Consider the following 15,149-nt stretch of genomic DNA (forward strand, 5'->3'; position numbering starts at 1 on the left):
TCTAAGACAGGGTCTCACTCTGTCACCCAGGATGGAATGAGGCTGGAATGCAGTGATGTGATCTCAGCTCACTGCAACCTCCATCTCCAGGGATCAAGCCATACTCCTACCTCAGCCTCCTGAGTAGCTGGGACTACAGGTGCATGCCATTACACCCAGCTAATTTTTGTATTTTTAGTAGAGACGGCGTTTCACCATGTTGCCCAGGCTGGTCTCGAACTCCTGGGCTCAAAGGCCGCCTCAGCCTTCCAAAGTTCTGGGATTACAAGCATGAGTCACCTCAGTGCCTGCAGGGATTCTGGTTTCTATGACCTGCCTTGGGGAAGAGGGACTGTAGTTTCTATGGCTAGCCTGGTGGAGAAGAGGGGCCAGAGAAAGGAGAGCAAGAGAAGGTCAGAGAGGAACTTTTGCTTCTGAGGCTTTCTTTTTCGGGTGTGGTTTTCTGATCCCCAACACTTAGTATGATAATAAAGGCTGGTATTGATGGGGCACATGGTGTGCTAAGCCCTTTCTGTGCACCCTCCTCTTAGGGCCACAAACAATGCTATGAGATGGGTGTTACTATGAATCCTATTTTTAGCATCTAAGCCTGACTTCCAGCCTCTTGATGATAATTACTCCTCCAGACTGTCTCCATTGTGTTCTATGAAGTGTCCTTCAAAGGTGGCACAGTCAATTAGGAAAAAAACCATAATCTTATCAGTGCTGCATTTCCACTAAGGACACAGGTGGCTGAGGTTTCTTTTAAAAGCCATTTCCAATAACATGTGAATGTCCACATGTAATAACCAGTTAGAGACAGACCTGATTAGCAATAGCCTAATATAACTCCACCTAAGCGTTTCAAAGGGTTTCACCAACATTAATTACTCCCCCAAACCCTTGTGAAGTGATGACGGGTCCAATTTTATGAGCATTCAAGGACAGGCCAAGAAGTTGCCACCAGCCCTGGGTTACATGGCTTGTACACACACCTACGAGACGCCCTGCAGTGCCTGACACAGGGCAATGGAAAGCAAAAATGACTCCCGCCAGCAAGCCCTTCCTCCAACACTCAGGTTGGAAACCACAAATGTGGGTGCCCAGTTCTGCTGCAGGGAGGGAATGGGTAGTGCCTGGCTAGCTCCCACCTCTGGACCCCACTGGCAGCCTTCTCAACCTATTCTGCTCCTCTTTTTGCTGAGGAACCACGCTGTATGTCTTCATTGGGGTTATTTTAGAGGTGGAGCGTTCACAAGTACACGTGCATGGTTAACCCAGAACAGGGATATTCCACCTTGGAATCAGTGACTTTGTCCCTTAAGCAAAGACACGGCGCAAAGTGGAACATATGGTTCCCAGCTGAGAGGCAGGGGTGAGAACTGTCTTGGGCGGCCCCAGGCTTGGGCACTGCCAGATCAGGTTGATTCTTCTGAGGCAACTCCCAATCAGGTTCCCAACTGTTTATCAAGTTGACAAGGCAGAGTAGAATAGACAGTGTCGATTGAGGTGGAAGAGAGGGAAGAAGGCAGGCAAATATCTCAGGAGCTGCTCCCGGTGGAGATCTGTTACCCAAGAAAGCCCAAGACTCGGCCAAAGTCACGGAATAAGCGACTGTCAGGGTCTCCCCACACTGCTCTGGTCCCAGTATTTTATGGGTGAGGAAGTATGAGGCCTCCCAACTACCAGGAGCCTTATATTTAGGGTAACTATATACCTTCCAAATAGGGAGACTCCTCGGATCACGTGAGGTCAGGAGTTCAAGATCAGCCTGGTCAACATGGTGAAACCTCGTCTCTACTAACAATATAAAAATTAGCTGGCCGTAGTGGCACACGCCTGTAATCCCAGCTACTCAGGAGGCTGAGGCATGAGAATCATTTGATCCCGGAAGGTGGAGGTTGCAGTGAGCCAAGATCACGCCACTGCACTCCAGCCTAGGCAACAGACTGAAACTGCATCTCAAAAAAAAAAAAAAAAAAAAAAGAAGACTCTGAGAATGAAAGGGGGCTTTATTAACATACATAGGCATGAGGCACAAACCAGGACCATGGTCACTCTACCCATGCTGCAGTCTCTCAGTGGGGAGGGTTACTGGCAAAAGAAGAGCTACTCACCCCAGCTACGCTGCCCATTGACTGTGTGGCCATGGGCAAGTTAATTAACCTCTCTGTGCCAGTTTCTTCACAGGTAAGATGGGGTTATAACAGTACCTATCTCATGAGAGATTTTGTGAGGATTAGCACAGTTCCTGTCCTATAAGTAAATAATGTTAGCTGCTTTTATTATGATGATTACAATAGTCATTGTTAATTGGTTATGAAAGGGTGGCTAAAGGACCTATATTTTATTGCCAGGAAGACTGACAGAGGTTTCATGGATGAAAAGGTGATACTTGCGCTGGAAGGCTGGGTAGGATTTTCCAAAGGCAGAAGCAGGGAGTGGTGCAGGCAGCTTCAGTTTGCTCATCTGTAAATTCCAGTCATTCTCATAACTACCCTAGAGGACGGGTATAAAACTTACCCACAGAGGGGTTACATGATTTTCCCCAAGTTACAATGCTAGAAAGTAACAGAGCTGGTGCAGAGAGCTATAATCACTGTGCACTCAGCCTGGGCCACACAGGAGACTCTGTCTCCCAAAAAAATAAGAAGAAAGGTAATAGAGCCAGGGTTTGAAGCCAAACCTCTGATTCCAAAGGCCATGCTCTTAACACTCTGTTGTATCTCTAATTTTGGGTCGAATTCTGTCTTGGGAGTAGACACTTGTAAAAATGTATCTTCCTCACCTCCCTCTTAGATTATAATCAGGGACAATCTGTCTTGATGATCTATATCAGGGTGTCCAATCTTTTGGCTTCCCTGGGCCACAATGGAAGAAGAAGAACTGTCTTGGGTAACACATAAAATATGCTAACACTAATGATAGCCGCTGATGAGCTAAAAAAAAAAAAAATCGCAAAAAGTCTCATAATGTTTTAAGAAAGTTTATTAATTTGTGTTGGGCTGGATGCAAGGCTGTCCTGGGCTGTGGGTTGGAAACTTTATCTACATAGTTCCCGCCCCACCCAGCACAAGCTGGAGAGAGTAGGTGCTCAGATGAAATGTCTACTCGCTCAATAGAAGAATAGAGGCCTGACTTTTCCAGGCTGAGGTAAAGCTTCCACAGTGTCAATATCCTGCTGGGAGCTGCTTCCTGGGCAGCTCAGCCTTGGGGCTTCCTGTAGCAGAGTGCCCTCCCCAACAACCAAAATTTATACCCTGATGGGCAGGGCAGAGGGCAGGGCTGCAACTCAAGGACAAACAGCTTGCTCCTAACTTCATCCCACCCATCAAGCTGGACTTAAGACTTGTCTCTCAATATTTTCCTCCTCCCAAAGGTAAGAGATGAGTTGTGAGCAGCCTGCCCAGCCCACATGACCACTTTTCTGAGACCTGCCTGTAATGGTAGAGCCTCAGAAACCATGTTTGCCAGGTGGCATCAGCTGAGTGGCACTCCTTGGCCATCACCAACTGGACCAGGTAGATACCTTACCCAAGGTGGCCACTCAGGTCTTCCCTCTTTTGAAGCGGAGGCATGAGTTCCAGCACCTTCCAAGCCCCACTGCCTTTTCTGCCACAGGGTTTCAGGAGCTACCCTGTTAGCCTTATAATAATTTTCCTTTTTGTCTCAGCTTCTCTGAAATGGGTTTTTACTCCTTGCAATCAAAATAGCCTTAACAAAATCGAGAAAGGAGACAGCTTTCCCTCAAAACCCCTCTCCCCATCCCCACGCAGAATTAACCACACCTTCGCCTCTACTCTGTGTACCTTCATCTGTTCCTCTTGGAAACCCCGTGGCATTTCTGAGTCACAGGCTTCCTACATGCCTAGTACATGGTCAGACACTGCGTTAGGTGCTTTTTCATTGATCCACACAGCTGTTGGGAGGGAAGGATGAAAACCAACATTCTAGAGATGAGATAACAGGAGCTCTGCAGTGTTGCACCATATACCCAAGGTCACTTAGCTAAGAAGGAACAGAGTGTGGATTTGGATCCAGGTCCTCTTCTCTTTACCCCACCCAGTACTTCAGTCAGCTCGATCATCATCACAACCATGCCTGTCCCTCACCTCAATTCATACATCCTTGGTAGAGTCATCATGAATTATTCATCTTTGCTCTGGCAGGAAGATATTCCATACTAGGCAACTAAATTGATTTTGTGATTAAAATGGAAACTTACTAGAAATCTCATCAGGGAAAGTGCTCTGAGTTTTCTCAGATTCTTATATTTGTCCATTTGGCATCCATTTATCACAGGGCCAATTATATTAACTGATTTTTTATATTCTAAGGAGCATGCCTCTCATATGCTAACTAACCATTCCAGAGCTGCAAACTTCTCCTTTATTAAACCCTCACACCCCAGGTCAATATTTCCCCTGCTCTAAATCAACCCAGGGCTATATACCAGACAACCCAGAGTTCTTCAACTCAGCCAGTCCTAAACTGTTCGCCCCGTCCTGCCGTGCCTTTCCCACAGAGAAACACAATAAAGGCTCTGATCTAAGCTTTCCCTACATGCCCTCCGCTTCTAACCAACTGACCTTGGTGTGTCCCGTGTGGCCCTCTGCAGCACGATGTGCCTCCTTCTTTTAGGAAACGTAAGCAACAAAAATCTTCTTCAATGGCATTAGCCATCCATGGAGTCACTCTGTCATCTCCATAAATTAAGGCCCAGGGAAAACTCAAGATAACAGCTTTTATCATTACATTAGAAATGGTGTAGACTCTGAATATCGAAAGCAGAATGGAATGTTCTGGTTCCTTCACAGAATGAAAGCACTCAGCACCTTCAATATGTAAGGCAGTCTTCACTCAAGCTGACCAGCAGCTCCTGAATTTCCTCTGAAGTCAAGACTGTGCCACCATCAATGCGTTTTCTGACTTGAAGAGAGGGTGATTACCCCTGCGGGGAGGGGAGTGATTAGCAGGGGCACAAGGAGACTTTTGGGTACTAGTAATGTTCTGTTTCTTGATTTGGGCGTCAGTAACATGTATGCTCCCTTTTCATTAAAATTTAACATCTAGAGCTTATGATTTGTATATTTTTCTGTATGCATACCATACGTCGATAAAAAGGTTAGTTAGAAAAAGTGTTTTTGGACTTGAAACCCTGCTCCATTTTGCATAATGCTCTGTGAAGCACGTGGACACCTCCAAAGATGCAAACAGTAACACTGCCTACTTGAGAAGACTGTTTTGCTCACTTTGAATATCAGTGCTAAGACGTGGTGGCCTGAGATCCTGATTTCTCAGGATGATGGAGTTGGTGCAGGAAGGAGCTTAGTAGATCATGCGGTCCAGAAATTCCCACACCTGGCTGATTATCTGATTCACCTGAAGACGTTTTACAAAATGCACGTTCTGGGTTTCTAGCCTAGCTATGTAAAACCACAATTTGCAGGGGAGTAGAGATGAGGGGGTAAAAGGGTGAAGGCAGAAAGATGAGTCTGAGGCCTAGAAATCTGCATATTTTTTAGCTCCCCGGGTGTTTCAGGTGGTTAGGCAGGATTGGGGACCATCTATGAACTCTACCTCTTCATTTTACAGAGACAGAAACTGAGGCATAGCGAAGTGATGACACTTGCCCAAGATCACACAGCCAGAGATGACAGAGCTGGGCCAAGAACTCAGGTCTCCCAGTTCTCAGTCTGATACTCTTCCCAACAGAGCCCTAGATGAATACAGCAGCTGCACAGGAAGGGGAAACAACAGGCTTTCATGGAAAGAAAATCAAGGAGTGAGATGCTAACACTGAAACAATCATGCCATCTTGGCTCTGAAACTGGTCTGCTTGGTGAGGCAGAGTCCGCTGAGAATGTCAGAGTCAATCTTTGCTCTAGAACGAGTCTACTTCCAGACAAATGTTCACAATTTCCATACATATTCCACCTGGCTGGTCAGATAGAATTAAAATGGCAAAAGCCCTTTAATGACCTGCAGAGTCCCCTCCTTGGGCACGCTGGGGTGTGGTGGCAGCAGTAGGAGTCAGGACACTGGGGAGTCAAAGCAGTGCTGCAGTTAGGAGCATGGGTTCTGCAGCCGGTCTGACTCGGGTTTCAATTCTGGTTGCACAACTTACTAGTTGTGCCAGTCAGGGCCATTACTGAACTTCTCTGTGTCTCAGTTTCCTTGTCTCTAAAGTGGGGATAAAGATGGTAACAGCTAGCACTAGCACTTGACAAAGGTTGGCCATTATGTGTGGGTCATTGCCTAAGGGCTTCACATGAATAAATTCATTTTATCCTCACCACCACCAGGAGGCAGCTACTATTCTACAGAGGAGGAAACCTGGACCTACTGTGTAGTGCTAGTGTGAAGATTAACCGAGGAAAGGCATGTGACGAACTCAGCACAGTACCTGGGATAGCATAAATGCTCAATAAATATTAGTCATTGTTATTATGATCATCATTATTATCTAAAATAATGAAGAGCTAGAGGAAGTTCTAGCTCTTCCTCTCAACTTGCTATAGGATCTTAAGTACGTCACTTCTTACCTCCCAGCCTCACTGTTCCAATCCATCAAATGAGAGGTTTGATGAGATGATCTCTAAAGTCTCCTTTAGCTCTAGGGTATTAGCAGTCACTGATCTTGTTTCTTTCTTTCTTTCTTTTTGTTTTTTTTGAGGTGGGGCCTCACTCTGTCACCCAGGCTGGAGTGCAGTGGTGCAATCTTGGCTCATTGCAATCTCTTCCTCCCTGGCTCAAGTGATCCTCCCAACTCAGTCTCCTGAGTAGCTGGGACCACAGGTGTGCACTACCACACCTGGCTAATTTTTTGCATTTTTGGTAGAGACAGGGTTTCATCATGTTTGCCCAGGCTGGTCTTGAACTCCCGAGGTCAAGCCATCCACCCATCTTGGCTTCCCAAAGTGTTGAAGTTACAGGTATTAAGGCACCACACCCGGCCTCTCTGATCTTTAAAAAAATAACTTTCAATAAATCCAAGTCATTGGATGCTGCATTGATAGGTGTTTAGAAACACTGAAATCTGACATTAAAACCCCCTTTTTAAAAAAGGTTCATTCCCTTCTGCCTATTCATTGTACCTATATGACTATATCTAAGGAAAGGATGAGAGATCAGCACAGAGGTTTACACTCCAGGATGTTCACGGTTTACAGCCACTTCAGATTAGAGACAGCCTGAATATCCAGCAATGAGGATCTGTCCAGCAAATTTTGACACAGCAGCTCAACAGATTATTGGGCAATCATTCAAAAAGTATGCTTTCAGTCACTACTCGATGACATGGGGAAATATTCCACAAGCAAGGTCAAGTTAAACAACCAAGATACAAAACTTTATGTGCAATGTGACCCCAAATTTATAATACTAGAGAAAAACAAGGATCTATACTGAAATATGAATGAAAATTATCTCCAAATAATGGAGGTGATATACATACATACATATATGTATATGTGTGTGTGTGTATATATATATACATATATATAATTTTTTTTTTTTTTTTGGCAACAGGGTCTTGCTCTGTCACCCAGGCTAGAGTGCAGTGGCGCAATCATAGCTCACAGCACCCTCAAACTACTCTTAGGCTCAAACTATCCTCTCGTCTCAGCCTCTTGAGTAGTTAGGACTTCAGGCACATGCCACCACACCTGGCTAATTTTCCATTTTTCTGTACAGATGGGGTCTCACTATGTTGCCCAGGCTGGTTTCAAACTTCGGCCTCAAGAGATCCTCCCACCTTGGCCTCCCAACGTGCTGGAATTACAGGCACGAGCCACCACAACTGGTCCAGAGTAGGTGATTTTTTTAAAAATAAAATCTACTAAGTGGGAATGCATTCCTTTTATTCCATACCTTTTATGGTGTATCTCTGCCTCCCTATTTTTACGTATTTTAATGAGCATCTCTTTTTTTTTTTTTTTTCTGTTTTGAGATGGAGTCTCGCTCTGTTGCCAGGCTGGATTACAATGGCACCATCTCAGCTCACTGCAACCTCCACCTCCAGGGTTCAAGCGATTCTCCTGCCTCAGCCTCCAGAGTAGCTGGGACTACAGGCGGGTGCCACCACGCCCAGCTAATCTTCGTGTTTTTAGTAGAGATGGGGTTTCACCATGCTGGCCAGAATGGTCTCGATCTCTTGACCTCGTGACCCACCCACCTCCCAAAGTGCTAGGATTACAGGCGTGAGCCGCCGCTCCCGGCCCATCTCTTTTCTTTTGATTACACATTCCCTTGTCTGTGTGAAGGGCCTGCCTGTTTCTGCCAGTGACAGGCATACAGACCCCATATATATCTGTTAGCCAATGCAGAGCACTGTGTAACTTTCCTGTTAGGAAAATACAAATTCCCAAACCCCAAAAAAGCCCTTGCCTTGTAGGAGAAGGAAGTCTCGCTCAGGGCGCTGGCGCTACTTGTGGGAGGCAGCTGCTGCAGCTGCAGGGCTGCGCTGTGGGCTCCGTCCATGGTGGTCTAGTGGTGCATCCCGCTGGGCCGGACTCAGGAGGTGGAGCTGCTGCTAGGCCGGGTCCAGGCCAGATGCCATCTCTCCTCGTGGTGTTCACTTCCCTCCAGCAGCCATCAATTCCTCATGCCAAAAGAATGCTTCAAGGCTCTTTTGGCTGATTTACAGCCTTCTCCTCAGCTTCACTTAGAGAAGTGCCAATCTCCGTGGCTCTCCCAGCAGACAGAGAGGGGCGTGCTTTCCAGTTCTTGCGGTGCTCTAGGGTGGTGGAGAGGAACATTAAAAATGCATGGACAAGGAAACACTGAGCCCAGCTTTGTTACCTGAGAATACCATTCAGATAAAACATAACCGGCCATGACAAGTGAGTCCATTAAAAAAATTCTGCAAAATTCAATTCTAGCAGTTAAAAACAAGTTCTATCATGCCTTTGTCCTCCCCTTAATACAAACCTGACTCATCTATCTCAAAAGCTTTCTCTCTGGCTCTTAAATGTCCCCTTTCCTCCTCCACTCTGCTTCCTTCCTCCTATCGCACCCAACTTAAATCCTCCCTTTTTCCATAGCTCTTGAGCACAAGAAGTAGAATACTAACTTCTCCAGGTCTAAAAAAAAAAAAAAAAAAAAAAAAAAAAAAAAAAAAAATTCCACTACCACAAAAAGGGAACATTTAAGTTTCAACTTAGGAAGAAAAGAATCAGAAGAAAAGCTGCCTCCACGGAAGACAGAAGAACTGGCCTGCTACCGAGGGTCGGCCTGACACAGGTGAGGAAACACTGGTCTTGGAGGTGGAAAACCTGTGTGACCAGGTAACTTTGCCTCTTAGAGATTCAGTTGCCTCCTCTGTAAAGTGGGGGTAATAACATGGCCTCAAATAAACCCAGCACTGATGATAATCCCTGCTAATTTCATTGGACTTATATTTTCAGTGCTTCCCAAACTGTTCCCTTTTTTGGAGACAGAATCTCACTCTGTCATCCAGGCTGGAGTGCAGTGGCACAAACATAGCCTCCACTTGCTGGGCTCAAGCGATCCTCCCTCAGCCTCCCAAAGTGCTGGGATTACAGGTGTGTGCCACTTCTCAAACTTTTCTACCAGAGAAGAGAAAGTATACTCCTAGTGTCCTAGGAGGCATGGCCAAAACCCTACTTAAAAGTGTTAGGGGTTTCTTTGAGGACTTGTTATACATTTTTTAAAAAATGTATTGTACTGCGTAGTCTATATTTATTTTAATAGAAAAATGTTTTAAATTGCTTTTGATGTGCCACGTGCTACCTGTTTTACCTTTGCCAGGTCATTTAACTTTTCAGCCAGTTTCTCCAGCTGTGAAATATAGATAATAATGTTCCCACCCCACATGGCAGTCTTGAGAATTTGATGAAATCATACACGTAAAATGCAGGCATAGCAAATGGTCCATGAATGTGAGTTGCTGTTAGGATTAATTTTATTAATTAATTTTATTCTCCCATGTTTAATTATTTATTAATTATTTATTTTGCCCATTCTTGTCTCTCTCATGCATTCATCCAACAAATATTTACCGAGGGCTCACTGTGAGCTAAACAATTTCTGCCACTCCCTGAGGCTTCAGAGAGCTGCCTCCTGTGTATCCTGTAGCTGTCAGTTCCTTCTGCTATCCGGCCCTAGGCCCAGGATTCAGTTGCCTCCTCTGTAAAGTGGGGGTAATAACACGGCCTCAAATATTCGTGGTGTGAATAGCACATACATATGTGATGAGGCGAACACCATGTCCAGCACTAGGAAACAACAGCTGCAGGTTTTGCACAGGGACAGCTACAGAAACCATTTGGCTTGGTTTCACTTTGTCAAAGGGCCTCAGGATGAAATTATTGCTACTACCTGCAGACGAGGTTATGTATCCAGTACACAGACACGAGATGTGAGCATTCACCGGGTAACTTTATCAGGTAATTCACACCCCATAGCTAGACTTCCCTGCCTGCAAAACCCTATGAATATGGGTTTGCAATCTTGTGGAAAGCATAATTATTCACTATACTTTCACATACATGTGAAAAGCATTATTGCGTTAAATGTCTGTAACAATGTTTTAGCATTTGTAATAACCATAAGAGCCTTAAGAGTGGCTCAGGGCTCTTTCTACCTCTGAGAGGCCCCGAGAAGCATTCGACCATGAAGCAGTCACGAAATTGAGGAGCACACACTCCAGTGAGGTGTCTGCGGAATACCCTGTTCGGTTGCTCCCAGCTGAGATCTAGCCCAGAGCCTGACAGTGACTTGTATACATACCAACTGACTCACTAAATGCAGGCCAGTTAAGCACCCTGTGCGCTGTGGCCCCTTCACAGTCAAGAATGCCTTTCTAAGGCCTAATCCACCGCAACTCCAGAGCTCCAACAAGCAGATATACTCAGCCTCACCTACAGGAGGTCAGAGAAAGCCAACAGCCCTTAGCGACATGTCAGTCAAGGGAGTGGTGGGAACCCAGGCCTCTTAACATCCTTTAGACTAGTTAGTTTGCTCAAGTGCTTTTCTGGTTTTGCTTTTGTTTGTGGTAGTTGGCATTGCTGTGGTTTAATTTTTTTTTCTAAAAAGCAGCTTCCCTCTCTGCCTCAGGAACTCCCAGGCCTCTGAGGCATCACCTGCAAAGATAGAAGGGCTCTCCCTCAGCTGGGTGGGAGTCCGGACTGAAAGCCTGGAGGAACCCTTTGCAAGCTCTACTCCCTTACAAGACACATACTCTTTGCCTGGTGACTCTCTTTTCCTGATTTTGAAGCATTTCTCCAGGACCTACATATGCCCCAGAGGCAAGCAGTCACCTCTGCATTGTCAGCCACCCCACAATTAAAGCACGTGGTCACTGACCCAAGAAAGGAATGATAATTCACTAGGTGCTCTGCTTCCATTCCCACCCCGTTTATCTCGATGACCGATTTCACCAATCGCACCGAGCACGTTTTACAGACGAGAGAGCTGTGGCTCATGGCCGCTTAGGATAGCGTCTGTATTCGAATTTGCCTCTTTCCGAACAAATCAATAAAACACAGTCTTTCCCACCACCTGACGATCTGGCTTCTAGAGGTGAGCGCCAGTTCCCTGCCAAGCTTCCCGTTCCCGGACTTTGGCTCACGAGAAGGTTACATTTTTCCGTCCCCTCCCATTGAGCTGGAAACTCTACAACTCGAGGACACAGCACCTCTGTTCCAGAAGCGGGCTTAGACCAAGAACGCCTCCCCTCATCCCACCTGCTAACTCCACCATCTGCTGCCGCCAGGAAGTCCGAGCCGTTCGGCACGAAGAGGAGAAATTCTGGCAAAGTTACTCCATGTTACTTCCTGGTTTGGTAGAGCCTGGCATCACCTTTAGTAAGGTAGCCCATGCCCCTGTTCTTCTTAGCCTCGATACAAAACTGGAAAGAACATTCTGAGGCAACGGGACCCAGGTTGGCGAGGCTGGTGACAGCAACAAGGAAGGGTATGTATACTAGGGGACATTAGGTGACTTCGCTTTTTCCAGAAAAAACGAAGGTTAAATTCAATTCCCCTTCCTCCCAGTGTTAATTACTACTCACCGGCGGCGTCTCCTCTAAGGCCCACCTATCAAAACCTTCTGAGAAATGACTTGGACTCTTCGTGCAACCCGGAGGCACAGCCTCCTTCATCCCTTCCCAATTCAGAGCTGCCAAGATGCTGCAGTGTTTTGCTTTCAGAGGTCGCGATTTGATTTGCCAGGCTGCCTGCCAGTCAGAAGTTGGCAGACATTTCGCGCAGGCGAGTGGCTGCGAGGACGGGGGGGGGGGGGTGGGCGGGACAGCCCCCGGCAATTGGCTGCGCCGCAAAGCTTGCTTGAAGGATAGGGGAGCGACCTGGGGCTAGAGTTTGGCGCTCACCTGGAGCGGGGACCCCCTAGCGGCCACAGGAAGAACGTTGCAGCGACTCCCCTGCCCCCTCTCCCGCTGTCCTAGAGAGCTCAGGTGATTGCTCGCTTCCACCTGCCCGGCAGGTGGGCCTGGTTTTAGCAGCCTACCAGGTGTCCTCCCTTCTTACCCCCATAGCCACCTTCCGGGCTTTGCTCCTGCTGTTCCCCTACCCGACGCTCTTATCAACTATTGAAATCTAAAACGTCCTTGAAGACCCAGCGCTCCCTAAAGCCCTCGCGAGACTTGGGGCCAAACATCTCTCTCCTTTCCTGCCCTCCTGGAACACCTGTTGGATACCAAGCCTCCCAGCAATCCTGAAGGTCCTGAAACGAGCCTAGCGCTTGGTTGTTTCTATAATGTACATAATTATCACAGTTATGATAATTAACATGCGCATGGAGTTTTACAGATGACAAGCTTCTCATCGCTCACACGTTGTCATATACACGCATTTGCTTTCAGATCGTCACAGCCATGAGTGAGACATGAAGCCTGTTTACATACGATGAAATGCCATTTGGACCTAGACATCTACAATGAGAAAGAGGCAGTTCTGGTCTCAGATCGCGGGGCAGAGAAAGCTCCTTGGGAACACGAGAGAGGAAAAAGCTGGTGCATTGTGGAAACTGCCCGAAGGCCAGCAGGGCTGTTAAGAGATTTTTCTGGGGGCGTGGTTGGGGCTGCTCTCTGAGGAATGGGCCAGGGACAGTTTATAAATAATATATTTGGGGCCCGGCGCAGTGGCTCACGCCTGTAATCTCAGGACTCTGGGAGGCCAGGAGCATCACTTAATCCCAAGAGTTTGAGACCAGCCGGGACAACATAGTGGGACCCCATCTCTACAAAAAAATAAAAATAAAAAATTAGCCGGACGTCGCGGTGAGCGCCTGTGGTCCCAGCTACTCAGGAGGTTGAGGCGGGAGGATCGCTTGAACCCGGGAGGCGGAGGTTGCAGCAAGTCGAAATCGCGCCACTGCACTCCAGCCTGGGCAACAGAGCAAGACCCCGTCAAACAAAAACAAAAAAAACCTCGGATTTCACCCTAAATTTAAAGGGGAGCCATTGGAGGACTTTAAGCAGGGGAGTGACAAGGTCGCTGTGGACCACCCTGCCCTGAAGCGTGTGAAGAGGGTCTCCTGGAATATCAAGTGGCTGCCCTTGTATAGTCGCCTATGTCAATCTATTTTTTTTGTGTGTGTGTGCTGTTAGAAACAGGGCTTGGGGCCGCGTGTGGTTTCTCATGCCTGTAATCCCAACACTTTAGAAGGCCGAGGCGGGGGGATCACCTGAGGTCAGCAGTTTGAGAGACCAGCCTGGCCAACATGGTGAAACCCTGTCTCTACTAAAAATACAAAAAAATTAGCCTGGCGTGGTGGCGAGAGCCAGTAATCCCAGCTACTCAGGAGGCTGAGGCAGGAGCATCGCTTGAACCTGGAGGGCGGAGGTTGCAGTGAGCCAAGGTTGCGCCACTGCACTCCAACCTGGGCGATAAAGAGAGACTGTCTCAAAAAAAAAAAAAAAAGAAAGAAACAGGGTTTGGATGAATGTTAATTCTCTTAGGTATATTCCCTGAAGCAGGATTTTTGAGTAAGCAAAATTCTAAGGCTTTTGGTTTATCACAAGATTTTTGAGGCATGGCCTAGATAAATAAATCTCTTATTAGTTCCCCACCCCGCCACAGGTCCGGACGTAATTAACCTAAACCCTAAAATTCGGCCGGCTTCTCTGCGGACTTTGAAACGCCTCTAGTGATTGGTCAATAACTTTTCACGTTAAAGAAACAGAGGATGCCATTGGCTAGAGTTACCTCCGGGACGGCGGAAGGTGGACTTGCGAATGTTAGGCCTGTGGTTGCTATAGCGACCGGGAGGTTGGGCTGGCCAGATTCAGTCGCCGGGACCGGACCAGGTAGGAGGCAGTTCCGGCGGGGGGACCGTTTCTTGAGGTCGTGGGGAAGAGGACACGGCGCACCATGTCCTCCGCGTGGGACGCCCACGGAGATCCCCCGGCCTCCGGGTTTTTGCGGAATTCCAGGGTCGAGCTAGGTGGAGCCCCGAGGGCGGGAAGAAGCCACCATGGTAGTTGCCCCTGCGTCGGGGCGTGTCCTCGGTGGTTCCACCCGAAAAGTGGTGACGGCTGGGGCTTGCCTGCTCCACCGACCTCCTGCGAGAGGCGTGGGCGTCCGACCTTTGTGGCTCAGCCTCCACGAGTGCGCAAAAGTTAGGAGGCTTCAGTGCCTGGCAGTGGGGTGGATGCCAAAGACCTGATCTCTACTCATAGGTCCACCTTTGGCGGACCTGTCTTTGGCGTCCACCCACTGCCAGGCACTGAAGCCTCCTAACTTTTGCGCACTCGTGGAGGCTGAGCCACAAAGGTCGGACGCCCACGCCTCTCGCAGGAGGTCGGTGGAGCAGGCAAGCCCCAGCCGTCACCACTTTTCGGGTGGAACCACCGAGGACACGCCCCGACGCAGGGGCAACTACCATGGTGGCTTCTTCCCGCCCTCGGGGCTCCACCTAGCTCGACCCTGGAATTCCGCAAGCACCCCCAGCTCAGGGGGTGTCCCCCAGCAAATGACTTCCCTGCTCTGGGCCTCGATTTACCCATCTGTAAAATAAAAGGGTGAGATTGGAACCTGGTGGTTACTAGCGCGCCACTAAATTTCCTTCCAGCTCCCTGACACACACATTCGAAGACTATCGAATGGGTTATTTACCTGAGAGTGCTTTGAAAAAGTGTAGACTGCTTTCAAGATGCTTATAACTGAGTAGATAAAAATCCCTACGGT

The 15,149-nt window shown here is 47.7% G+C and overlaps 2 protein-coding genes across 9 annotated transcripts in view; one reads left to right on the forward strand and one right to left on the reverse strand.

Annotated features, from left to right (window-relative positions):
• The window catches only part of NIPAL3 (NIPA like domain containing 3), a 54,594-nt gene extending 42,478 nt beyond the window's left edge, over window positions 1-12,116 (reverse strand). For 3 of the 4 annotated variants that reach the window (XM_065527706.2, XM_065527707.2, XM_065527708.2), the window contains exon 1: window positions 8,368-8,624. In XM_065527706.2, the coding sequence (XP_065383778.1) occupies window positions 8,368-8,460 (93 nt within the window). In that variant the 5' untranslated portion in view covers window positions 8,461-8,624. Of the gene's footprint in view, window positions 1-8,367; window positions 8,625-12,013 lie in introns of those variants that run through there. The other variant, XM_045377991.3, reaches the window with a different exon arrangement.
• A 2,044-nt stretch (window positions 12,117-14,160) lies between these two features.
• The window catches only part of STPG1 (sperm tail PG-rich repeat containing 1), a 59,143-nt gene continuing 58,154 nt past the window's right edge, over window positions 14,161-15,149 (forward strand). For all 5 annotated transcript variants that reach the window (XM_074016818.1, XM_015440783.4, XM_074016819.1 and 2 more), the window contains exon 1: window positions 14,161-14,269. The gene's annotated coding sequence lies outside the window, so the exon portion shown is untranslated. The remainder of the gene's footprint in view (window positions 14,270-15,149) is intronic.

Source organism: Macaca fascicularis, chromosome 1 (genome assembly GCF_037993035.2).
Source record: "Macaca fascicularis isolate 582-1 chromosome 1, T2T-MFA8v1.1".
Lineage (NCBI taxonomy): Eukaryota > Metazoa > Chordata > Mammalia > Primates > Cercopithecidae > Macaca > Macaca fascicularis.